Source organism: Rhinopithecus bieti, unplaced genomic scaffold (genome assembly GCF_001698545.2).
Source record: "Rhinopithecus bieti isolate Rb0 unplaced genomic scaffold, ASM169854v2 scaffold_48854, whole genome shotgun sequence".
Classification (NCBI taxonomy): Eukaryota; Metazoa; Chordata; class Mammalia; order Primates; family Cercopithecidae; genus Rhinopithecus; species Rhinopithecus bieti.
The window spans coordinates 345,967-372,276 of record NW_016819318.1 but is presented as its reverse complement, the minus strand read 5'-3'; the positions used below and the strand labels follow the sequence as shown (position 1 = coordinate 372,276).

Genomic DNA, 26,310 nt, shown 5'->3' with positions numbered 1-26,310 from the left:
CTGGGATTACAGGTGCATACCACCACGCCAGTTAATTTCTGTATTTTTAATAGAGATGGGGTTTTGCCATGTTGGCCAGGCTGGTCTCGAACTCTTGGCCTCAAGTGATCCCCCCACATCAGCTTCCCACAGTGCTGGGATTACAAGCATGAGCCACCGCACTCAACCCTAACAAAGAATAGTAGTAGCTAATATTTGCTAAGCATTTCCTATGTAACAGATACTATATTGAGTGCACCTATGACATACAAGAAGATCTTACCATTGGTTATTTTTATTAGCCTCATTTCACATGAGGACACCAGGGTTAGGGGGCTGGCTGGACCAAAATCTATGTGGAGAGCAGAGTTCAAACCAAAATGCATGCTTTTTATCGCTATATTTAGAGACAGACACACCTGGTTTCAAAACTGGTTGCCACTAGCTATGTGATTTTTGAATAATCATTCTGAATCTTAGTTTCCTCATCTGTAAATGAAGATAAAATACCTTTCAAATTAAAATGATTTTAAACTAGGCAACTTAGACAAATTATTCTTTTCAATCATGTACCGGGCTTTCCTGCCTCATTTAAGCACACTTGTTCTTTCTAAAGCTCCCTGACTGTAACCAAAACCTCCAGAGCCCTTCACCCATCCTCTTATTGCCATGAATTGCCAATATCAGACAAATAGTTTAAAAAGTGGCAAGAAGGTAGGATTTGAAGTCAGAAGACTTGTATTTGAATCTTGCTTCAGCTTTGTATTAATTGTCTGACCAAAGGCAAGCCTTTTTATCATTCTTAATCATAGTTTCCCCATCTGAAAAATAAGATGTGGAATTGTTATTATTGGTGGTGGTCTGTTCTAAGCATTAAATTAATAAATGCATGTCAAATGTTCTGAAAATTCAAAGACATCATACATTTGGAAAGGAGTCTGTTACAGACTCACCAATGCACCACAATGTAGTAGTCTTTCCTTGTGAGGTATCACCCAAGACCAAGAGAATTAAGGAGTGTGGACACAAAGGGTGAGGTTGGAGTGAAAGTTTAATAAGTGAATGAAGAAAGCTCTCTGCTGCAGAGAGGGGACCTGGAAGTGAGTTGCCATTTTTCACAGTTGAATGCAAAGGCTTTTATAGGAAACTGCTGAGGTCTGGGCATCTAATTTGCATAAGGCATGTGTTTCTGGTAGCTCCACCCCATCCTCCTAAGGCGCATGTGGGCCCTTAGCTTGAGTTACCCATATTGCTTTGTTGCCCTTATTATGCATGTGTCAGGGGATGAAATTTTCTACTGCTGGCATGTCTGGCTAAGTCACCTGTGTAGCCTTTCTTATCTCTGCAGCTGTGGGCATATCTTAGGCAAGGTCCCCAGTGCAAGTTCCCTTATCTGTGCCTGGAGGCTGTTCTTTTGTTTCTAAGAAGTTTCTAAGAATTCAATCCAGGACCCATGCTAACTGCCTGCCTGACTGGTTTCTTTCTTTCTCCTCTCTCAATTCTTATTAAGGCAGAAAAATTCTAGAATGACTTTTTATCCTATAGCCTGGGTCTCAGAATGTTTTGGAAATGTAACCACCCAATGGGTTCACGTTACCCACTGCCTAGACAGAGCCAATTTATCAAGACAGAGGAATTGCAATAGAGAAAGAATACTTAATGCAGAGTGAACAGAAAAAAGATAAAGGTCTTTTAAATATATATAGCTTGGACATTCATGTTTAATTAAGCAAATTTTAACTATAGAGCTCTTTTGTTTAAAGAAAATCTCTTTCAAATCTCTTATTACCAGACTCTAGTCAGGACAGCCAATATTTCTGGCCTTTGAATTCTACCCCAGATAACCGCCCACATGAAATTAGTAACTTTTAATTAAGGTTATAACTTAACCATGGATACAAAAGGTGTTTTAAGGAGATGGTTAGCATTTTTTTTAAAAAAATAAGTTTTAGAATATCCCCAAAGGTAGTTAAGTGAAAGGAAAATTCAAGACAGGAAATCAGAAGCTATCTATGGGGTGAAAAAAAAAAAAAGTTCAATAAATGACAAAGTTACACAAATAACAACCCAGAAAGGAATCATTCTGAAAGCCAAGAATTGAACGCGGGCCACCATTGTCAAGAGATAAAACCTTAGCTACTGAACTACACAGTATTGAGCAGTTTCTACTGCTCTTCCCCAAAGAAGTCTAGAGCAGCTGATTTCAAGCTTGTAAAGGCTTTTAACGGCTCAAGATAATTTTTAGGGCTGTGATATGAACCCCCAAATTCCTGTCCCCTGGATGGTGGGGACCAAGATAAAGTACCTCTACATAGTCACAAGGTTAAGCTCTTAAAGACACAAAACAAGACAGAAACTTCATCTGGTATTGGTTTCAGGGGCCCACAGCAAAGTTTATAACTGACCAGCCTGCCAGGTTGGCTTGAAAAGCAGGATTATAGGGGTCCTAAACTCATGTTCTATTCTGTGACACCCTTCTCTCCATTACAGGAAGACAAATTCTTAGCACAAAGTGCACCAGATTTGCCACAGCCTAAGACTAGTCTCACAAATCCTTTTTTACTATTCATCAAACCTTTGCAGAGGACACACATTTATCGCTTACCACTGCCCCCCTACACACACACACACACTCACACACACATTCACACACACACACACAATGCAGAGAGACAGAGAGAAAGAGAGAGAGAGAGAGGCCAGACACTTTTCTGGTAAGAATTCCTACCCTTTGTGCCAGCATATCAGGTTTCTGGGTCCCTTTCTCTGCAGCTTCTAGAAGAATGGAGCAGCATTTGATGGCCCTGTTCACTGTGCCATAGCTGTGGGGGACCAATCCCCATTACAAAAGAAAATGATCCTTTTCTGTTTTATGGAACCATAGGCAAAAGCTTCTCAATGTTGCAAGATGCTGCCTGACGGGCTGCATGGGGAACCAAATTAACATTTTCCATTCCAGTGGAAGCAAAATACACATAACGCAACAGACACTGGTCACCTTATTCAGCACCCAACATCGACCTGGCAAGGCTCAAACTTTTTCCCGTTGGTTCCTGTTGTCTTTGATCTACATAAAGTGGGGAATGGTGACCTCCATCCAGGAATTCAATGGGTGGTCTCTGGGCAAGATGAAGAGCAGTCACCCCAATCCAGGGCTGTTAAACTTCTTTCAGGACTCACTGAATGTGACTAGATAGATAAGGAAAATTCTCTGAGTTAGGCCTGCTGGACTTCCATCAGCAATTCCTTCAGAGGTCCCCTCCACATATACAAATACACACATATAGACAAGACAGACAGAAGGCTTTCCAAGTCAAGACTCCTAACCAAGAATTCCAGAGTGTCTCTTCCAAACTATCCTCCTATTCTCTGTTTGAGAAATCTCCCTGAAATCTTCTTGACTGAGAAGTGTCCCGAACCAAGACTCTTTCTACTAGTTAGGGAGAGCCAACCGAGACCCCCCCCAGGAGCCAAACCAAGACAGACACCCCATGGTGTAGCTACAGACACCTCACAATGGAGCTACAGAACTAGTTGGGAAAAGGAAGGAGACGGTGGCAGCATCTAGGATACTGACCAACCCAGACAACCTGCAGTGGGGCTATAGACAGACACCCTGTGATAGGGCTCTAGTTATGGGATGTCTCCCTAGGACTATTTATCTATTGCAATTAAATCCATGCCCATTGGGTCGGGAGTGCCCCATCAGTGGATTGAGTACCAGAGTCAGCTCCCAGTCCAGGTGAACTAGATGGCTGCTTGGGCTGGCCTCTGGATCCATTGCTGGAGGGGGCTACTGAACCACGGGTAGATAGCCACAAGGGCAATCTGGATGAGCCTCTAAATTTGTAACCACCCAAAGGGTTCACCTTGCCCACTGCTTAGACAGAGCTGATTTATCAAGAAAAGGGAATTGCAATAGAGAAAGAGTAATTCACCCAGATCCAGCTGTGCAGGAGACTGGAGTTTTGTTATTACTCAAATCAGTCTCCCAAAAAACTCGGGGACCAGAGTTTTTAGGATAATTTTGTGGGTAGCAGGCCAGTGAATCAGGAGTGCTGATTGGTTGGCTCAAGGATGAAATCATAGGGAGTCAAAATTGTTCTCTTATGCTGAGTCAGTTCCTGGGTGGAGGCCACAGAACTGGTTGGCAGGTCCAGGTGGGACCATCCAGTTGGTAGAAATACAAAAACCTGAAAAGACATCTCAAAAGGCCCATCTTAGGTTCACAATAGTGATGTTACCTTTAAGAGTAATTGGGGGAGTTGCAAAATCTTATGACCTCCGGAATAATGGCTGGTAATATCTAGAATTCCAGCCCCTCCCATTCTAACTTGGTGGCTGGTGGCCTTTCATTCATTTTACAAGAACAGTTTAGTTTTGGGGAAGGGCTATTATTTAAACTATAAAGTAAATTCCTTCCCAAGGTTAGTTCAGCCTACGCCCAGGAATGAAGAAGGACAGTTTAGAGGTGAGAAGCAAGATGGAGTTGGTTAGGTCTGATACCTTTCACTGTCATAATTTCCTTAGTTATAATTTTGCAGAAGCGGTTTCGGGAAAGCCATTGTTTGCACAGTATTTTCATACTCTTAATTTGTAACTGCATATGTTTGCATGTCTTACTTTTTAAGTGGCAGGAGTTTTGAGTCTAGGGTGTGTCTTTCAAGTTTCTTTACAGAACTTAGAAATAATGGGTGTTTAATAAACGCTAGATGCACAGATAACATTCAAGCTTTCTATGCATCTATCTTTCATGTTTTTGTTGGGATGTTTTGCAACAGTCTGGGGACCTCTTAACAATGGAGTGAAAGGATTTGAAAAATCTCTAAAAGCCTGTATAAATGCAAAAGTATTTTAAATTTATAGGAGGTGCTATTACTACTAATACTGTGCAAATTTGTGAGTAGTTACGGAAATAACTCTGAGCAAAAATGCTTTTATTTCGGTTTTGTTCTTTGCATTGTGCAAATACAGCCTATATAAATCAAATTTCTACATTTCTGCATCCTGTGTGCCTTAAGACATATCTTGAGATATCAAAAGAAGAAAAAAATACAACAACATGGAATCACTAAAGGTTGGAGCTTAAAGATTATTATGTTCAGCCCTGCCATTGTACAGACGAGGACACTAAGTCTAAGGGACACCAAATGACTTGCCTAAGGTCACACAGCAAAATAGTAATCTTTTTTCTGTCATTATTTGTTCTCTGAAATATGTGGGTGTGTTTAGTATTGTTGACATTTCCTTGGAAAAACAATTTTTAAAATGAAATCTTTTCTTTCCAGGGCTAGAGCAATGTATCTTAGGCTCACTCACTTAAGGAGGTTATAGAAATGAGCTCAAGGAGGGAAACCAGAAGAGCCCCCCCAGGCTCACCAGCTGTTTGTTGGCTCCCTACAAACATGTCATTCAAGTGGCTAATCTTACAGCAGCACAAATGCATCTAACCAGGTGAATTTCTTCGAGTCACTTCAAATAATTATTTCTTGAGCATCTACTTCATGCCAATGGTGTGCTAGGTTCTATAAGAAAATAAATGTGAATTAGTCACAGATAAAAATAAATAACAATCAGGCTGCATACGGTGGCTCATGCCTGTAATTCCAGCACTTTGAGAGGCTGAGCAGGGTGGATCACTGGAGGTCAGGAGTTCGACACCAGCTTGGCCAACATGGTGAAACCCTATCACTACTGAAAATGCAAAAATTAAGTGGGCATGATGGCGCACACCTGCAATCCCAGCTACTCAGGAGACTGAGGCATGAGAAACACTTGAATCCGGGAGGCGGAGATTGCAATGAGCCAAGATCGTACCCGTTGCACTCCAGCCTGGGCAACAGAGTGAGACTCCATCTCAATAAGTGAATGAATAAATAAATAAATAACAATCAGAGAATAGAATCAATATAGCCCAGTGGATAAGATCATGGATTATGGAACCAGACTAGCTACTTACTAGCAGAATGATTAATTTTGAGCAAGACCCTTAAGCTCTTTGGGAGTCAGGTTCTTCATGTATAAAGTGTGGCTTACTTAATATTAATAGTTTCTGTGAAGTTGTGAATTTTATAACTATCAAGCTCCTTACCAAAGCTAACTAATTTGCTAATCACTGATTTTGCAAAGCATGTTATGGAGATGTGGCTGGACAGGTTTGTTTGGGTGAGGGAGAAAGGACAAGATGGAGGAAGATAAACAAGAAGGCACCACCCCTGTTGCTTCCGGGTTCTTCATCACCAACTTACCCAGGCGGGGGAAAATGCAGCCCGCGCCCTTGAAAATGCAGATCAACTGAGCAGGCGCTGCAGGACGTCAATCCAAAGAGATCGAAACTTACCAGCCATGCCTATGGAGACGCCCCTATCACGCCCTTATCCCGCCCACTGCCCGCCCCCTTCCAGTACAAATGCATAAAAGTCCGCTGCGGCAGGAGCCGCCTGACTTCTTCGGCCCCCTCATTCCTGGACCGGAGAACCTCACCCAAGAGCACAGGGGCCACTTCCCTGGCCCCCCACACCTGAGGACCAGAGAACCTCACTGGAGAGTGTGTGCATATTTGCAATAAAGGGCTGCTGCTTTCTTATGTACTTTGGCTTCATGTTTAATTACTTAGCTCTCCTAAATTAAGTTACATTAAATTAAATTAAGACAAGGTTTGCCATCAGAGTTGACATACCGTTGTATTAAAAACAAGATTAAAAAAAGCTGCCAAGTTCTTTGGTGAGTGGTTGGTTCGTCTGAAATCTTTGTAAGATGCTGATGCTCAAGCTGTTGACATACTCATTGCCTACTTCAACAACTGTCAGAGAAACATGATATGGGGTAAACAGGTGATTTTTAAAAATCGTTCATAGACCTCTGTAAAATGCAAGATAAATTAAAGTTATTTTAACAGTGAAAAAAAAAAAAAAAAAAAAAAAAAACAAATGTCAGGTGCTTTCAGGGTCCGACATATAATAAGTGCTATAGTAACAATTATTTTACATTTGTTATCTCCCTGGGTCTCATTCTAAGCCTATGAAGTAGGTACCATCCACATTTTATAGAGGAGTAAACTGAAGTTAAGAGGTCAAGTAGCTTGCTTAGGTCACCCTGCAACCAGCAACAGAGCCAAGAGTCAAGCCCGGCTGTCTGTCCGACAGCCAGGCCTGGCCCCGTAAACACTGTTCCGTGTGCTGTCCTCAGACACAAGCCTTGCTCTCCAGAAGGTCGTATTCTAGAAGCCTTATTGCAGGACTGAAAACACTAAGTGCCACTAGAGACATAGAAATAATGTGGATGGGGATTTCACAACAGGGCCTGTGGGAAATTGTTTCTAGCTTAGAAAATCAGAGAAAGTTTTAAGGAAGAAGTGGAATTTGAGTCTTGAATGATTTATTTGTGCAGAAGCAGGAGTGAGAAAGGACAAACAAAAAAAAACCAGGGATGAGAGGGGTGAGGAATAGTTTGGAAACAGGCAGTAGCTGGTTCAATAAAAGTGGACTCTGGGGTATATGCAGGAGAACAGGGAAAGGTGAGGCCTGCAACCCTCCCTAGGTGAAGTCAGATCACAAGAGGCTTCAAGTACCAAGCTAAAGAGTGTGCATCTAAAATTGAAGGTCTTTAAATAGCTTTTTAAAAGACTAAATGGAAAAAAAAAAAAAAAAAAGACCAAAAGGGAAAAGGAAAAAATAAGACCTAAGACTTTGAGACATGGTGATTATTTGTCAGTAAGAATTGACGGAATATGGTCTTATTAACCTAGTTAGTTCTCTTCAGAAAAAGCCACATAGATTTACAGAAAAAAAAAGTTGATTTTGCAAACAACATACTTGTTCATTTGAAGAGTTGAAGCATTCTTTCTGAAATGTAATATAATTTTATATTTAAGTTAAAATGTAATTATAGATATTTTTCATCGGTTAGATAAAAGAGATCTAGAATTTAAATTTTATTTGTGAATTATTTCCCTACATCCTTCCCCCTCTCCCTTCCTTCTGTCCACTTGCATTTGTGTTTGGTTCACTTCTCTCTCTTAGACAATAGGCATTTTCTCATTTCTTAATCCCGATTCCTCCTTCATGTTTTGAGTGCTGTTTTATGTTTCGATTTCATGTTTATTGTAACATGAACCCTCAGCCACTAGGACATCCAACATCCCTAGAATGGCAGAGTTGAAAGGAACAGTAGAGATTATCTATTCTAACATTCATCTTACAACTGAGACAATGAAGGCTCAGAGAAAGAACATGACTTTTTCAAAAACACAGAGTGAGTTCAAGGCAGAAATGGGACTTGCACTTGTTTTCTGGCTCCTATCTAGTGCTCTGAATTTCAGTGCACCATCTGAGCACATGTGTAAGCAGGGCTCTGGGCCTTTACCTTCTTGAGAATGGTTTAGGGAGTCTCAATAGACTTCTCATGTACTGCTGCAGGACTTAGAATCTATGAAGTATTTAGAGCTGGAGGGAACCTTAAGGTCCTGAAATTCAGCATCCTCCTGGCTGTGGTCTAAATGGTGCCTGCAAAATTCATGTGTTTAAAAGAATCCCCGGTGCAACAGTGTTGGGAGGTGGGCCTTTTTGGGACATGTTTAGGTAAACAGACTAATGTCACTGTGAAAGGGCTTGATGGAAGGAGTTTGGCCTGTTCTCACTCTCCCATCCCTTCTTCTATGTGAGAACAGTGTCCTCCCATCTGAAAAATGCAGCATCAAGGTGCCATTTTGTAAACAGAGAGCAGCCCTCACCAGACAGCTGAACCTGCTGGTGCCATGATCTTGGACCTTCCAGCCTCCAAAACAGTCAGAAATAAATTTCCATTCTTTGTAAATTACCCAGTCTCGAAACTTCTTTTGCAGAGGAGAAGACCAAAGCTGAAAGAAGTGAGGGGTGACCTGCTTAGCTTATGTGGCTGGAGACATACACAGCAAGGTCAGGGATTCCAATCTGCTGACTTGAGGCCCATGCTTTCACTCTGTACATGCTCATCCTTATTTTCAAAGTCTCCAGTTCAAAAATTCATCCCTTTACAGTCACATATACTGAAAGGAATTCTGCTTCACAATGCCTGGAGGAGCTTCAAGTGGAATGTGTCCAAACCAGGAGGAAACAATTCCCTTGGTTTTCCTCTGGATGTCAGTGCAGGTTGGTGTGAGGCGAAGGTGGGGGTGTGGAAAGCTGGCCAATTCCGCTTTACAAGTTCTTTAGTTTCTCATACCCAGGAGGTACCACAGCCACTGAATTCTTGGTGAAACCAGAACCTAAAACAGTAAAAGTGGAGTTGGGAACCTGGGGAAACAATACTCAACCAAGCCAAAACTAAGATTGTATATGTACATAGCATGGCTGTAGCCATTTTGTTCTTCACACTCTCAAAGTGAACACACAGCACAAGGCTCAGAGGCCAGACTATGTGGTGGGGGTGGGATGTGGCAGGTGTGCATGCATGTGAAAGAACAGTATAAACTCTAAAACATCTACAACAGGGAAAAGCAAAAAAGAAATCCATATCTCTCCCTCTGATGGTCTTAGTCTGTCTCCTCTGTCATGGATTAGACCCAGAGAATAATATTAGTCCAAATCTCCAGCAACTGTTCATCATTTTTAACCTTTTCTGCCTGGTAAAATCACCTGGGAGCTTTGAAAATAATGTTGATGCCTGAGCTTCACCCCCAGAGATTCTGATTTACCTGATGTGGGATGGGGTGTACAGATCACGAATTTTTAAAAACTCCCCAGATGCCTAATGTGCAACTACTGTGGAGAATTACTCAATTAGACTATCAAGTAGCTTTCCCTGACTGCTGGGATCCATTCCTTGGCTGCTGCGAACAATGTTGTAGCCATTTAGGGCTAAATACACTTATAATGTGGTCTTACACTGCATTCATTCAATTTAATAGACATTTGTTTAGTGCTTTCTGGTACATGGCTAGGTGAACTGCAGTGGGTACGTAGGTGAATGAGTGTCCTCTGCTCTAGAAGAGTTTATACAAGTAACTGTGGCTTAGTAAGGGAGCAATTATTTTCCCCAAGAAAATGCTAAAGGCTTCATGCAATTGAACTTTGAAGATTCTAAACATATAGAAACATTTTTTATATTCATAGGAAATTCATTTGTAAAGAGTAACCTGCCTAATCGAAAATTTGCTTTGATAAGTCTACCATGGTATACAAACAAGCCGTGGACTAGTGCCTGGGTTTGAAAAGTGAAAGCTTCTGTGCATAACAGAGAGTGAGAGCAGGTGATCAGCATGAAATGCTATGTAGGGAAATGGTCAAAAGGACACTTAATGACTTTTAGAGATGGGGTCTCAATCTGTCACCCAAGCCGGAGAGTAATGGCATGATCATAGCTCACTGCAGCCTCAAACTTGTGGGCTCAAGTGACCCTCTCACTTCAGCCTCCTGAGTACTGGGATTACAGGCACGTGCCACCACACCCAGCTAATTTAAAAAAAAATTTTTTTGTAGAGACAGGGTCTTCCTATATTGCCCAGGCTGGTCTCATCCATTTTGCTTCAGCCTGCCAAAGTGTTGAGATTATAGGCCTGAGCCACCATGCCCAGCCGTAAGGCCATTTTTAATAAGAACTGTTAAAAATAAAATGTCAATTATGGAATGTAAACTTCATTTTCACATTTATTAAGAAGGCTTCCATAAAATACACATTGCTCATTATTTAGTGAGAGTGAATTGTGTATGAAAAATTCAAAGAAGTGCTAAATCCCACCTTGAGATGGCAGAAGAAAACCAGAGGGTGCACATGGGACAACTGCCTGATGTGTGGGTTTGCTAGATTTTACAATTAAAATTGCAGGACACCCAGTGAAATTTGAATTTAAATGAATACAAATCATTTTTTACTATAAATATGTTCCATGGAGTATTTGCACATACTTATATTAAACAATTATTCATTTGGTTTGATGTTTTTTTCTGGCAGCCTTATTATGGGTTATGGTTGGGTAGGGATTTTATAATCAGAGAGGGAGACAGGAAATGGACAAAGGTGCAGAGGAGATAGAGTGCAAGGTACATTTAGGAAATAGGGAGAAGTAGGGTTGGAGTGCACTCTCAAGTGTGTTGGAAGTTGTCTGGACATTAAAGTAGGAAAATAAAGCTACATCCTATAAGGCCATAATGTCAATATCACCAATTGGTACTCTGTCAACAATGGAGAGCGCTGTGATATGTTAAAGGGGGGAAATCATATGCTCTATTCATCCATTCATCTATCCATCCATCCATCCATCCATCCACCCACATTAATGTATCTGTATCAATATGGCACACTTGAAAAGCATATATCCTTTGAATTTATATTCTAGTTCTGCCATATGCTCACTGAGTGATCTTCTGCAAATTACTCCCTCTCTCAGCCTCAGTTCCCTGAAAAATGGGCATAATTAGATGTACATCTTACATCTCTTGTCAGGTTTATCACAGTGACGTACAATTACCAAGCAGACAAGGCCATCTTGAATGCCTTTTTGAGGACTCGTTTGAGGGTTCCAGTACTGTGTGTGCCAACTTAGACCATTATTTCCCAAAAACATTCCTCTCAGTCTATTTCATTTCCTTGCAATGCACTGGCCTTTACACCTGCATAGTCAACAGTGAGTAAAGACTGCATTTCTGTCTCTCCTGCCACATTGGTACGTTTGTGTATAGGTGGGTGTTGCTATTTGTGTAATGTATTACGAAGTGTTTTCACATTTATTATTTTCATTGAACCTTCAGAGAGATCATTCTGCTATCATGGGAGGATAGATTGGAAGTGGGTGGGGGTAGAGAGATTGGAAGTAGAGAGATGGTTGGAAGGCTGCTGTGATAGCCCGGGCGAGATGCAATGAAGACCTGAACCGGAGTAGTGGAAAGGTGAGCTGAAAGTGAAAGGAACGGATGAAAACAAATGGCACAGAAATAAAAAACAAAGGGAAGTTCTGACACCCGCGTTTTGGTCTCCTTGACATTGCTTCTATTTCCTCTAGGGACATGTCCTGGATAAGGGTGAAACCGGATGCTCCTTGGCAGTTTCAGATGTCACCACCCCTAACTTTCCATTGGATAAAAGAAGGCCCAAAATAACCTCTGGTCCCATAGGCTAGTGATTACTGGGACTCAGATTCCTGTCCTGAAAACACAGGGAAGAAGCCAGGCATTTGCCCACTTACCCTCTCACCAGCTGACCCCAGGCATTAGCACCCTGGTGCCTGCTGACACAGAGCATCTGCCAAATTCGATTAGCCCCGTGGCCTGGCTAAGCTGGGCATGTCCTGCATTGCTTCTAAAACAAGCCCTCCAGGAAGGGGCGGTGAGACTCGGAGATGTTTTTTCCTACTGTCAAGCAAGACTCACTGCTTGGAAGTTTGAGGTAGGGATGGGAAGGAGATAAAATTATTAGAAGATGCAGAAGATAAAGCCAAACACTAATCTAACAGTCACTTCTGAAAACAGAGAAAACACTCCAGTCAACATGGATTGTTTTTTTTTTTTTCATTGCTTCAACTTAGTAAAGCCTTTTGAGTCCAGCAGAATGAGCCAAGCAGTGTGAAATGTGTGGAAACATGTTGGCTCAGAGCAGGTTGCTTGGAGGTGGGACAGGTGACGACCTGCCTGTGAGAAGACCATAGAGCTCCCTTTGCCTCAGCACTGGGTCAGTTGATCCTCATCTGTAGATGAGAGATCCTCATCTGTAGACTCAGCCCTCCTGCAGCCATTAGTGCCTCTCCTGTTTCTAATCACAGGGAATCTAAATACATTTAAGGAGCCTCATTCAGGAGCTCAGTGTTAGATTGAGCTTTCTGGTGGGTCCATTCTGACTCTGAATGTTGATTTTACTATCTATAATCATTTTTCTTGTTTCTATGGCTAGGGTCCTACTAAATTTCCTATAGAACTAGGGTCCTGTCTGGTTAATTCCCAGTCATTAGAATCCCACACCCAAGTTTGGAACCAGGTTAGGGCTCTGAGTCCCTTGGGTGGAAATCTCTGATACCTCTAACTCCTGTTTACCTGGAGGAAGAAGAATCTGGGGCAGCACTTCTACCCTGGCTGGTCAAAAAAACCACTGGAAAGATCTTTAAGAAATACAGATTCCTGGGCCCCACTCCCAGAGATTCTGATTTAACTCATCTGGGTATAGACATATTTTTTAAATTCCCTATGTGATTCAAATGTACAGGTCAGGATTGAGAGCCACCAGCCTGGTGGTTAAAATTTGAGGCCTTGGGATTATATAGATGTGGCTTCAAATCTGACTATGTCATCTATTAACTGTATGACCTTGGGCAAGTTATTTAGGCTACTGTGTTGTCAGTTCTCTTGTCTCTCAAATTACATCTATCTCATGATTGATGAGTATTTTAGATAGCATGCAAAACATTTAGCATGGCATCTAGTACAAAATAGGGATGTAATAGTATTGCCTATTGCCAAACACTTGTCCTTGTGTTCAACCAATTCCTAGGGTAATCTTACCCTTTACTTGGATTCTTTGCATATGGATCATCTGTCTGAAGTGCATGGATAGAACTCTTTATACTCATTATAGAACATTCTTCACCCTTTCGCATCTAACTTCCGCTCAACCCGAGGGGCACATCCAGTCCTCAGCACCTTGACTTTACTACCTTATCTACCCCATCACCAGTGGGATCTGTTCTTAAGAAACTGGGGAAGCCAAGATAGCAAACTGAGTTCATCTTTTGGTTCAATTCAATTCAACTGGCAGTGGAGCATGACCTTGAGATGACTTCTGAGGCTGAGGTGCAGCAAGGACTTACAAGTGATGTCTGCTATACATGGAAGAATGGGGGAGAAAAGGCTGGCGCTGGTGGCCAGGGCTATTGCAGACCCAGCAGGCCTGAGTCATTGTCCTTTCTCTTTTCCACCAATCCCAAACACAAAATAACTGTAAAGTATTGACCTAGAGAGGATTGGGCATTCCTGAGTTTTACAAGTGGTTCCATAACAACCTGCCTGTCTTCCCAATCCCAGCAATTCACAGGAAGCTCTTCAGATAGGTCATGAGGTTAAAGGGGTGACAGCTGCCCCATATCCAAGTATTGGAAACAGTTGGCATGAAGCTCTAGAAACCCTACAATCAGGTTTTTCAGCACAGAGCAGGGTTGTATCCACTTTTGGAAAGGCCCCCATGCAATGAGAGACTGTTTGCATGTTAACCTTTAAAAGAGCAATCCAGTACTCTTTTGAAAGCTAAAAATTCTAAGCACCACTAGTGGTCTCTCTCTCCGATGGAAGCCAAATCCCTTGGACATGTAACTAGCTATTCCACTCCCCTCCCCTGAACCACTGCCTTTTTTTTTTCCCCTTCTGTACTCAATGCCCTTTACACTTTTAAATTTTGCAGTGGTTTAAGAGTGGCTCCAGATCCAGGCTGCCCTGTTACTCACAAGTGTTGCAGCCTTTGCCAACTTAATTGGATTCTCTGTGCCTTAGTTTTTTCATCTCTAAAATGGGAGTACTAAAACTACCACCTAGTTTATGGATTGTTGTGTAGTGAGAAAATCTGCATAAGATGCATTGAACACTGCCTGCTTATAGTAAGTACTAGTCACTATAATTGTGCAATGGGTTAAATGTATGTCAAGGACATGGGGCAGAGGTTAAGGCAGGATTTTCCTGATGTGCCATGTCTATTTTTAGAAATGTGACCATGGCCCCTTGTTTCTTTCAGACTACATGAGTTCATCTATTTCATCCTGGCTTCAGTCATTGCCATTCAGCTGGGATAGACACGTAGGGATAACGGGCTTCATTTGGAATGTACAGTCTAGAAAAACACCCTTTGTTGTAGTGTATCTCTTCCATTTGCCTGAGTGTATGTAGTGGCCACAGCTTAACTGCCAAGCAGTATTATTGCTAGTGGGTAAACAAGAATTATCTCTCTGAGTCTTCCAGAAAAGACAAAGTGACCCTGGATGCTAATGGCACAGATGAGATGGGATCTCTTCCAGGATTCTGAATATAAGAAAAAAGTCTCTGAAGTGTGTACTAGATGAGCCCAGCTTATTACCGGTCAGCAGAGTGACTACCAAGAGTTTGTAAACACTTTCTGAGGCTTTCTCATGGGTCCATAACTTTCCTAAGTTCTTTATATGTATTACCTAATTTAATTATCACAAAATCCCATGAGGTAAGTGGGAATATTTTTACCTGTCCTTTGCAGGTGAGGAAACTGAGGCACAGAGAAGTTAAGTGACTTGCCTACAGTCACACAGCTCTTGTAGCAGAGTTGGGATTCAGACTCCACTCTTCACTATATTATGTGCCTCCTGAGAGGTGAGACGTTGGATCCCAGAGGAAGCAGAGCTCTGAGGTCATCGGGAAGGGAAGCAGGGCATGAAGTGGGAGCAGAGGTGGATTGAACAAAAACATAGATTTCTCAGAGATTCGGGCAAAAAGGACTCAGGGCCAGGAATAAACCAAAGTTGGATTGCTGAAATGAGGAGTTTCAAACCCTGGCATACCAGTGAGGTTTGTCTCCTAAGCTAGCCAAAGCTCCACTCAGAATGACCTCTTTACCGTTCTGAAATATCTGCTGTTCCTCTGAGGAAATCTGCTGCTGAATGTGGTGTTGCTGTGATTTGTTATGAGACACTTTTGTTCTCAAGGCCATCCTCTCAAGAGGAGGAATCATCCAGAGTGCTCGGGGGTGGTGGTGAAGCAGGCTGGGAGCTGTACGTCCTTGGTGAATTTATAAAGCCCCAAAGAACAGAGATGCAAACCCATTTCATTCAGAGAGCTCTATAAACAGTGACTCTACAGGATGCTACTTCAGTTTCATTCAGAGTTTCCTGACTCTGCAACTTGGCAAAACACAAGGAATCTCTCCTTGCCAGGCACCATGTCATACAGTTGAATGAGTGACATAAAACAAAGGTAAATGCATTGCCTGGCTTTGAAAGTAAGGTTTGAGCCTGGTAGAAAGTTTGCATCTTGAAGAATATTTGGGCACCTTCCCCAAGGTATTTTCTGCCTGCTTGTCAGACAGTTGGTAATAACTTTATAGTTGCATATGAAGTAGAAACATTCCTTGGGTCACATCCTACCCAACTACCACACTAACTCGAGGTGCCTCCTGCTTTTAATCTTGTGGCAAGTGCCAAGAAATAAGGACACCAACTATGGAGGGAGGCAGGCGATGCACAGTGAATTATCTCAGAATGCATCCCAGCCTTTAAGTGCTTCAGAAACCTCTTTAATCTCTTTTTATGGCAAGTAATAAAGTAGGAAGAATGAAATTGTAGTCTTAAAACTGAAATTTACCTCCAAGACCATCCTCTTGGGAGATCCCCCAAGTTCAGCCTCTTCCTCTGACAGATGAGGGCATGGAGGCTCAGATACTGGAAAGAGTTGGCCAACCTAATGATTGAACTACCAAGATACCTGGCTCTCCAAGGTAGGCTTGTTAGAATTCAGGCTTCCGTATTGCCTAATGGATTGGACACCCTCCTGTCCATCCCAGAAACAGAAAAATCTTCTAATGCAACGTGCAGTGTAAAATGTGCAGGAGTGTGCACACACACATACACATACACACAGAGATGGGAATAGCTATGTTGAGGTCCTCATTTCCAGAAACCAGTTCCTACAATATGGAAAAGCTTTGCCACAAAGTCTGAGGAAGCCCTTTGAATTTATAGTCTGGTCATTCTGGAGGTGTGAACCTAGATTTCCTCAGCTGGATGTTAATATCTGATTAATTCAGGATTCTGATTTAATTTATGACCTATAAAACGCTATTTCACAGAGAATGGGCTGTGTTGGCATGTGCAGAGCCCAGCTCCCCAGATGGAATAATCCTTTCCTTATTAATTTGCTGCATGTTGCTTCTCATTTCTCACAATCCTTCCAAAAGTGTTACAAACGACTACATGCTCTGGGTCCTGAATCCACTACTGCTGTTGCTTTGAAAGGAAAGAAAAAAAATTGTTGAATATGAATGGCACTGGGCTTTCCTGGCTCATATTTGCATGCTCACTTTCAAACCATCAGTGCACTCTTGTCTTACAACACTAAGCATTGCTCCACCTGCGAGCACCCATCACTCTAGCGTTGTTTAGGAAATGGAAACATAGATGGTTTGATGTTTTCAGGGCCAAGAAAAGAGGTAGTGACATGATTGGGATCAGATCTCAAAGTTCCAAATTCTTGGGATGTGCCATCTTCCTATTATCTAGAACATGTGAAGGGCTGTTTAATCCCCTTAGTCGAATGATCCTCAAATTTGAGTGGGCACAGAATCACCTAGATGGGTTGTTAAAACTCAGATTGTTGTCCTCTACCCCCAGAGATTCTTATTTAGTAAATCTGGGATGGGAACTGAGAATTTGCATTTATAACAAGTTCCCAGAGATGCAGATGCTGGTTGGAATCCACACTTTGAGATCATTGCATGAGTCTAACTGGAGGAGAGTGTGGGTACTGTTATCTCCAAGTAAACACTGCTTGGTATCTGTTGGAGAAGGTCTCTGCTGGGTAAGGTTTCTGTTTTATGTCTTTTTCCTCTTTCCTTCCTGATATGCACCAAATCCCAGTTTAGCAACTATTTTTTAAATGTTAGGGCTCAATGGAGAATGCAGCTTGACTAAATAAATTTAAATGTGTACTGCAGTACTTGATACAGATTTTTTCAAATTGTGAGCACTTAAGCCAGACGAAAATATTTCCCCTGGGTTCAGACATTCTATGCAGACCAGCCCCTGGTTTCTAAGGAACCGTTTGAAATAGAATACAGTACCAAAGCGCAGAGCTGCAGAAGCATCTTTATGTCCTTTCTAAATGTAGAACATACACCTCAAGCTCAGGATTTCAACTAACGCTTTTTGGTCATTTACAGACTTGAGACAAGTCCTGTCATTAACTACAACATTGTGTGTGAGGCTTTTTTCAGGACAGATAGGCTTATTTTTCTAAAGGAAAGACTTGTTTTGCCAGATATAAAATAGCAGCTCACACTTAAATGTAAAGGTCTTGTTTATTGTTTGTGTGGTGAGGTTTAATTGGAAGGCCTGCTTTTTACAATTCCATGGTACTGACGTTACCAAGCACACAGGATTGTTCTTAGAAAAGCAAATGCCAGGCTAGAGAGCTCCTAATCTGGTGCTCTGTGCCTTGTAAATAATTAGGGGGTGGGGGTGAGGTAAAGGCCTATAGAAATCCTACAGAGTGCCACAGAAATGGGTCTTCTCAATGATGATAATGTGTAAGGTCACAGTATTTTTTCTGTTAATATTTAAACATAGTCTTCAAGTAATTTACTGCAAATAATCACTTACTAAAAAGGAGTTTGCCTTTTATTCCCTACAAATAATTCAAATGGTGGCCAGAATTGAGAGAATGGATGATCATACTCACAAGGCTGGGGATAGACATGCAGGCAGGGTGTTTATTAGAAGGAATGTCCATAAACGTGGGCTGGTTTGGAGTGGCTTCACCCACTCTAGTTGCTAAGTTTAGCTATTAGGTGGGGAGTTCACCAACCACCAGTTAGTTCAACGTAACCAACAAAAGTCAAATTCCCAACCATTACCCCCGATTGTCCCCAAACCAAGCAGCCAACCAACCTTTAAAACCACAGTTTAAAAACCCACAGCTAAAAGGATGGCCTGTGTTCCATCAAACACTAATTTTGCTGGTCAACATTTTGAGGTTGGATCAAATCTGTGAATGGCTTTTTGCAAGCTAAACACTTCATCTTCCTAAATTTATGTACACATATATTGTTTTTTATCCCAATTAACAGTCTTTACTTAACAATGGTTTGTCAAAATATGCAGCCATTTCCACTTTAACTTATAGACCAGGCTTGATGTTAGAACATGAGGGAGACATGTATGCTTTACAATAAGCTTAAACCTTAACACTACTGGGAGTGCTGGCTGAACTGAGGCAATGCCTGAAGCCATTTGTTGCAGTTCAAAAAGTGTTTGACATTTTATCCAGATCTAGAAGCCACTTAAATGAATGAGGAACAATTTAACACTGACCCATTCTACGACTTAGTCCAGATTCTCATTCGGAACTGTCTTATTATTCATAGAATTAGTACAGCTCATAAAAAGATTTCATAGACACAGCTAATCACCCAGAGGCTTATCAGTATGGTGAAAAACAACAGATCAAAGCAATGATCTGAGTTATTTCCAGGCATCTTAATAATTAAACAAGTTTAACTGCTTACTCAATGAATGCAGTACACATTGGTTACTCCTATTAACTCCAAGTTGGATAATTTAGTAGATGTCTCTATTTTGTTTTTTTTCTCCAATCTCATCTTCTAATGAAAACTTTCAGTGATGTTTACCAAACTCGTTTAACTTCAAGTAATTTGGATGTCATGTTTAATTTTTACTTTTTTTACTCAACCATTTAAAAAATATTTTGATCCTCTGACTATGAAAATTGGTCAAGCCTGAAGTTTATCAAAGTTCTAATTCCATGGCTAGGCTGTCATGACTGGCAGTCAAGGGCTTCTCTTAGAGTTTAGAGTACTTTTCAAGTTCACTGGACAGATTAGGATAGAGTAATTCATCTCATTCTATCTGTTTTTCCGTATACACAACACAAGTCAATGTTTGTTATGACTTTCCTGATCCTTATTTATAAGACAATACAAGAGGAAACCATGTGTGTATGTTTAGAAATAGAAATGATACATTGCACAGATATAGTTCACCACGTTATGGGATGGGTTGTCAGTGTTCAAATGGGGAGGCTGAAGAGTAAGAACAGATGCTTTTTTTCCTTAATGGCCCTTTCTCTGATTTAAAATCCTTCCATTTATTTCCCTAAGATTTAGTGATAACTTTAAACACTTTAACTAAATTACCCAGCGGCTTGGCAGCCATCACGGAGGCAAATCCTTTTAGAAATCCTAGCAATCTGTTAGATTGTGGGTACTATGATATAAAATCTGTGTGCTGCACGTACAAAAATTAAATCAGTGCTATGGATACAAATACATACTGCAAATGGCACCATTTCTAAACTGTGAGTATGTGACCTGTCTCCAAATATTGAATTTCTTTTCTTTTTTTTCCAGTACTTGACTTTCTAAATTTGGGCCAATTTATTCTCATTATCCCTAAGTAAACCTACTTTGATTTTTTTTTAACAGTTATTTTATAATCAGATAGAGCCAGCCAGCCAGCCGTGATTCGTGGATCCTGATGTTGCTAGGATACATGGTTTGGTATCTGATGAAAGTATATCACTTCAAAGGGGTAAAACTTTCAAGTGTCCGAGAAAATGACACTCCCATCTTACAACATGGAAGACAGATCCAATCCTACAACTTCTCAGAAGCTCACAGACTGCAGGATTGGCCTCCCAGGCTTTCAAATAAGTATCCTCTCTGGAGGGCTGTTTAATTGCTAAAACTAGTCAGATTAGTCTTAAAGCAAGGAACACACGTATTTATAATAAAACACGTTTTCATGTTTGTTTTACAGTAAAGAGAAAAAAACCCAGAACCCCCAGATTTTATGTACTTTGAAAATATATTTAAAACATTAAAATTCTATATTTAAAACATATATTATATGTTAATTAGTACACTTAAATAGAACTTGTATTTACAATAGGCTTCTGATGCGGTTAAGTTTTAATGCCAATTTTTTCAATAACATAATTATATAAATATACTAAAATACAATAAATACTGTTTTTTGTTTTACATGGTGAATAATATCTTTACCATAGAGAGAACAAGGCCACAGACATTTACTTACATTTTCAATGGGAATCACCATAAAAAAGCAACAGGCCTGCTGCCATGCATGAAACACTTCTGCCACAAAGAGACCACAGCAAGACTTTAAAAAACAAAACAGAACAAGAACGAACACAACAGAGAGAGATTTTAACAAAATAAATCTTAAGTCAACATAAACCATCAAGCATGTGACTGTGATGTATCTTATTGGGTAAAAGAGCCACTGACCACACAATTGCTGGATGTGTCTCCTATGAAACCACTTAACAGATCTGGCCCTTGCAATCCTTTAAGATTGTGATGGGGGTTTGTTTTAAATTCGTCCCTCAAAAGAAAGATGCATAAAGTTAACATACAGCAGATATTCCAAGAATTCCTTACATATTAAAATAATTACAAAATAATATTTTCAAATAACACAAAACAAAGTTATACTACGTAAAGTCTTCCTTCTCAAAGAGGTATTCAGATGGTACTGTGAAAGACAGACTAGCTCTAAAAGAAAGATCGAACAAATTGTAATTCTTTGCTGATGGTATCTTCATTCCTGGGTTATGGTGAGCATCCTCTTTTGCTTATCCCTCACCCTACTAAGATGCAGCAATTGCTTGGGGCTTTCTGATACTTAAGGATGCTGGTCCAAGTGGTGATCACTAACATTTTCAGGTGTGAAATGGGCTGAATGGGCTTAGAGCACTAGTTTTCAGTGGGGATCCATTTTTCCAAGAACCACTATTTCAGCCTCCCAACTTGACTTCTAACCCAAAATGGCAGAGGTGAGGCAGGGACCCTCTCCATGAACAGACAGGATGGGAAGAAGGTTGCTGTGGCCTTCACTGGGGAGCAAAATTTTGTCAGCTCTGTCCTGGCCTCTTCCATTGAGCAAGGCACCTTCAAGTCTTGGTGTTCTGAATGTCCAGACACCTTCCCGAAGTCTTGTCTCTGGACAAGATTTCCTATGGGTCCCCTTGATCATTCAGCCTGAGTTTGGGGTTTCTTTTCCTGTTCCCTTTCCCCTTACCAAAAGTTCTCAAAAGATAAACCCTGGTTTCCTCAAGTCTAGTTTCAAAGCAATAAGTGTTCAGGTAGCAAACATCTTCTATCTCATTGCATCAATCTCATGATCACAAATGCCACATTTGGCTCCCAACCTGCTCCAGGCTAATCCAATTTTATGCAAAATTATCCAGAGGTGGGATGGAGGGCATAAGTCGGCTTGAGTGTGGTCCTCCAGTCGAGAACCTCTTGAGCACAGTTAGATAATGTAGGCACTTAAAGCACGAGGTCCAAGCAGCTTGACACATGTCATTCCAGAGTCACCTCTGAAGGGTCCTTCAGAGGCCTTCCTTTTGGAATGTCTCAAATACCATGCCCCACCTCCACCTAGACCTTGGGGTGGCCACTCAGAAATTCCTCCCGCACTGCTGGTAAATGCTATGCCAGCTCCACATAGCCTCCATTTGGCTGTTCAGTCTCATGTCACTGGCAATGTGGATTCCTGTTCTGATCTAGGTGTTCCTGGGTTGATACAGGGCTCTACCTTTTGCTTGCAAGACATTGTTAAGCCTTACCATGAGTTTTTTTAAGCTTTACCATGATTTATGCAAATGTTTACTCCTTATAAAAAATAATCTTCATTTTGGGGTTATTTTTTGTTGTTTTCTGTTCTAAAAAAAAAAAAAATCACTGTTCTCCATGCTTATACTATGAGTGTCATGATGTGACACGATGTGTCCACTTGTTCACAGCAGTGGTAACATATTTCAGAGCGCGCAACTAATTTTTCTTCTTTAAAACAAAACAAAGAGGAGACCAGAGGGGGAGTGGGGGAAAGAATGTGTTCTGAGCAAACATAGGTCCTTCCGTCAAAAGCAGCTTACTCTGACCAATGCCCAAAGAATGAGCGGGGCCTGGGAGGTGCATCACAGGATGTGGAGTGTGAGCATTTTTTGTTCAGTTGCCTTAATTTTTATTTACTTTCCAGTCATCTGATTGATATTGCAAACATCTTCACAACATACAAATGTATCTTTTATCAGCCAGAATACATATTGAAGGAATTCTTTCCCCATCTCTACTCCCTGTGGGAACTAAAAAACAAAACAAACAAACAAAAAAGAAAACACAAAACAAACAAAAATATACCCCTCCCATCCCCCATCCCCTAAGCCAGTAAAGCAATGACAACAGCACCTTGACATTGTTTTAATTCCAACGCTATCAGAAGTTAAAAGCAGTAAAACAGATATAGTACTAACAAGAACGAAGATACTTACTGTCTAAAATGTAAACGGAATGTTTTGGTTCAAATTTTTGTTGTGTCTGTGTGTGTGTCTGTTTTCTGAAAGAGGACAGTTTATTATCAATTCACAATTAAAGCAGCATGCAATTTATTATTTTTTTTAAACTTTTTATGTTTTCAATTCTTGGCAACGGCAACAAACCACAACATTATCAAGGAATGTAATGCAGACTTTTTAAAGTTGTGCGCAAATGACTGTTTCCCTTCTGGTCATGGACATGTCCAATAAATAGATTGTAGAACCACTGTACTGTATAAACTTCATTTATACATGCAGTTCATAAAATTATTTTTTTCTTAACTGAATAATTTACCCTGTTATGTATATATACAAATAGATAATTTTTGTCTCAATATAATCTATACAACATAAATCCACTATCTTCCCCTTTTAATGGTCAATGTACATACACAAGAAGTGTCTATCCTTATGAATCGCCAGCCAATTCTCTTTTTGCTATCCATGGTAAGGGCCCGCACGTACGACTGGGTAGTTCGGCACTGGGAGTTCCAATGCCTTTTGTCTATGCCCCTGCAGCCTTCTTTTGTGTAACCCATGGGATTGCACTTGGTCTCGTAGAAGTATTGCTTCAGTTGGCCTTTCGATACAGGGACCTTTTCAAGGACTGTGACCGTCCCGCCCGACATGTCCACTGCAGTCTTTTTGTCTGCCGCCGTTACCCACTCGCTAATACTGTCACACACGCTCAGCTCCCCTCGGCGGGCAGGGTCAGAGTGGCGCCGGACCCTCATGGACATGTTTGCAGCATCCAGGTAATTTTTGTATTCCTCCAGCAGAAAGAGAAGAGGAGGCTCCAAAGGCACTTGACTACTGAGCATCACCCTGGACGTATACAAGTCTGCGTCCTTATTGTTTTCCTCATTGGGCCGAACTTTCTGGTCCTCATCCAACAGCTCTTCTATCACGTGTTCAAAAGTGTCAGCCAATGATGTCAGGCCTCTTGAACCTGCCTTGGGCCCATTCACGCTCTCCAGAGTCCCATGGGTCCGCACACCTGGGTAGGCCAAGCCACCTTGTCCTCGGATGTTTGCCTCTTTCATGGGGGCAGCCTTCATGCAACCAAAGTATGAAATAACCATAGTAAGGAAAAGGATGGTCATCACTCTTCTCACCTGGTGGAACTGTAGGGAGAAAGCAGAAACAAGACAAAAAACTGGTTAGGGCTTTCTTTCACCGGGATGCCATGTGGCCCATCTGATTGCAATTCCAGGCCATTCTGCAGGGTCAAGGTTTTTTTATGTCTTGGTGATAAACTCCAGCTGCACCAGACACAAATCAACGTCAGTAGCGTGCTGTATGTGGTTTAATATAAACCAGAGACGTGCAGTGTTTCCCCAAGATCTAGCATATAAATCTGAGATTAGATAGCTTCTAAGCAAGTGCAAAAATTGTGGCTTCAGGTTCTCCTTCCTCCCACTTTAGCAGCTTTGTAAGTTTAATTTTTAATGATCTCTGCTCATGCTGTCACAAGAAACACAAAATCAGAAATGTTACTAAGCAACAACTGCAAGTGTAATAGTAATTTTTTTCAAGTTAGCAACATGGTCCTTTGCAGGAATGTGACAGGAACAGCAGCGGCCTGAGGGGTCTGATGGGCCTTTCTAGCTATGTGATGTCTAGGCATGAATAGCACAATAAAACAGCAGTTGGGGAACTATAAGGAGCCTTTAAATTGACTTTTTTTTTTCTCTCTTCCCACAGAGATATTCTATTATAGCAAAGAAGAAAGATAATTTCATTGAGCCATCCTGTTTTACAGATAAGGAAACCAAAGGCCATAGAAGACTTGCCTCATGTGATGAAGAAAGTTTATGTTAGAACTCAGGGCTCCCAATTCCACTGTTCTTTATTCTACACCTGGGTGGTCACAACTGAAAATGTTTTGCTTATTTCTAAACAGAAATCATTTTTGACATGTTCATTTTAATGATGTGTCTATGCCTGGGGCTGATATCATGAAAACAATGTGTCTGGTAAGGAGAAAACTGAAAAAGTCAGTGTTAAAAAGGCATTTAAGTCCATTTCAAATGCCTCCCATATGCATACTCCACTTTATCTCCTCCAATTCTCTAAAACCCTTCACTCCTTGGCTTTTTCTGGCTAATACACACATCTAGCTAAGAAAGCTCAACTTTTCTTTTTACTGGAGAAGTGGTCCTGTGTGTGCTCTGAGTTTATATCCTACGTTTAAAAAGCTGAGTGGTATTTTACACATTTTGGAATAGGCAGCCAGTGCTTCTTTCTCTGCTTCTGAAGTTTCCTGGGAAGTCCCTTAAAAGCATACCACAAAATTAATCTCTTCCTGTTTGCCAGAGGGTTGCTCTACTCTAAATTTGGCTCTACATCTACAAGCATGCTCTAGGAAGCCAATTAAAATGGATGAATAAGCAAAATGAAAACATACCTATGAACCAACCCAAGGTTACCGTCAGGTGGTGAAGGACTTCAGAATCACTTACCTGAAGTATTGTGTCTCTCAGCAGCAAAGAGTAGCATTCCCAGCCCTGACACTAATTTTATTCCTACTTCTCAGTTCTGAGGCATGGACTTACAAAAAGACACATCATGCAATGACCATCATGCTATCCAAATAAGTAGGAAAAGGAACTGTGTTTCTGCCCATGAAGTTTTACTGAATTCAAAGGCAACCTACCTCCAGTCAATAGGTCAGAATGCAGAAATGGCTGAAAATTCTGGTATTGAAAGGCAAATATTCTCCACTTTTGTACAAAATAACATTTTCAACCACTAAGAGACTTTATTACCATCCCTAAACACACAAAAAAATTTATTTTAGATTTACTCTCACTTTGCACGAATAGCAAACATGCTTAGAACTGCTTAGATTGCACAATGTTCTCAGATTAGGAAGGGCAAATTCGTTTGAATAGAATACAGATGTCTGTTCTGCTAATAACTAAATCTTTGTGAATATTCTGAGTCCTGTACCATCAAAGAAATAGATCCTCCATGGGGGTTTCTATTTCTGGTAGATGGTACTTACACCACTGAATGAAAAAGCTTTCTCCTAATATTCCCAGTTCAAATAAAAACAACCCAAGGGGCACCTCTTATTTAGGTCAACAAAAGGTTGCAAATTTGGAATACTTTAGCCATCTGCGTCACACTGGTAGAGACTTTCTGTGATCAGCTATTTTTTAATACCATATTTAATCAAATCTAAGATACCATCATTGTGAAACACAACATTTTATATACCACTAAGAAAGCAAAAATGCAGCCTGGGTGACAAGAGTGAAACTCTATCTCAAAAAAAAAA

At 40.9% G+C, this 26,310-nt stretch overlaps 1 protein-coding gene and 1 long non-coding RNA gene across 5 annotated transcripts in view; one reads left to right on the top strand and one right to left on the bottom strand.

The window, feature by feature from the left end:
* LOC108519653 (uncharacterized) lies at window positions 1-26,178 on the top strand. The gene is made up of 3 exons (XR_001882680.1): window positions 1-12; window positions 5,268-5,433; window positions 24,732-26,178. It is a non-coding gene; the product is annotated as an uncharacterized LOC108519653 (long non-coding RNA).
* BDNF (brain derived neurotrophic factor) overlaps window positions 20,473-26,310 on the bottom strand; it is a 69,068-nt gene continuing 63,230 nt past the window's right edge. For all 4 annotated transcript variants that reach the window (XM_017858806.1, XM_017858808.1, XM_017858807.1 and 1 more), the window contains exon 2: window positions 20,473-24,151. In XM_017858806.1, coding sequence (XP_017714295.1) covers window positions 23,387-24,151 — 765 coding nt within the window. In that variant the 3' untranslated portion in view covers window positions 20,473-23,386. The remainder of the gene's footprint in view (window positions 24,152-26,310) is intronic.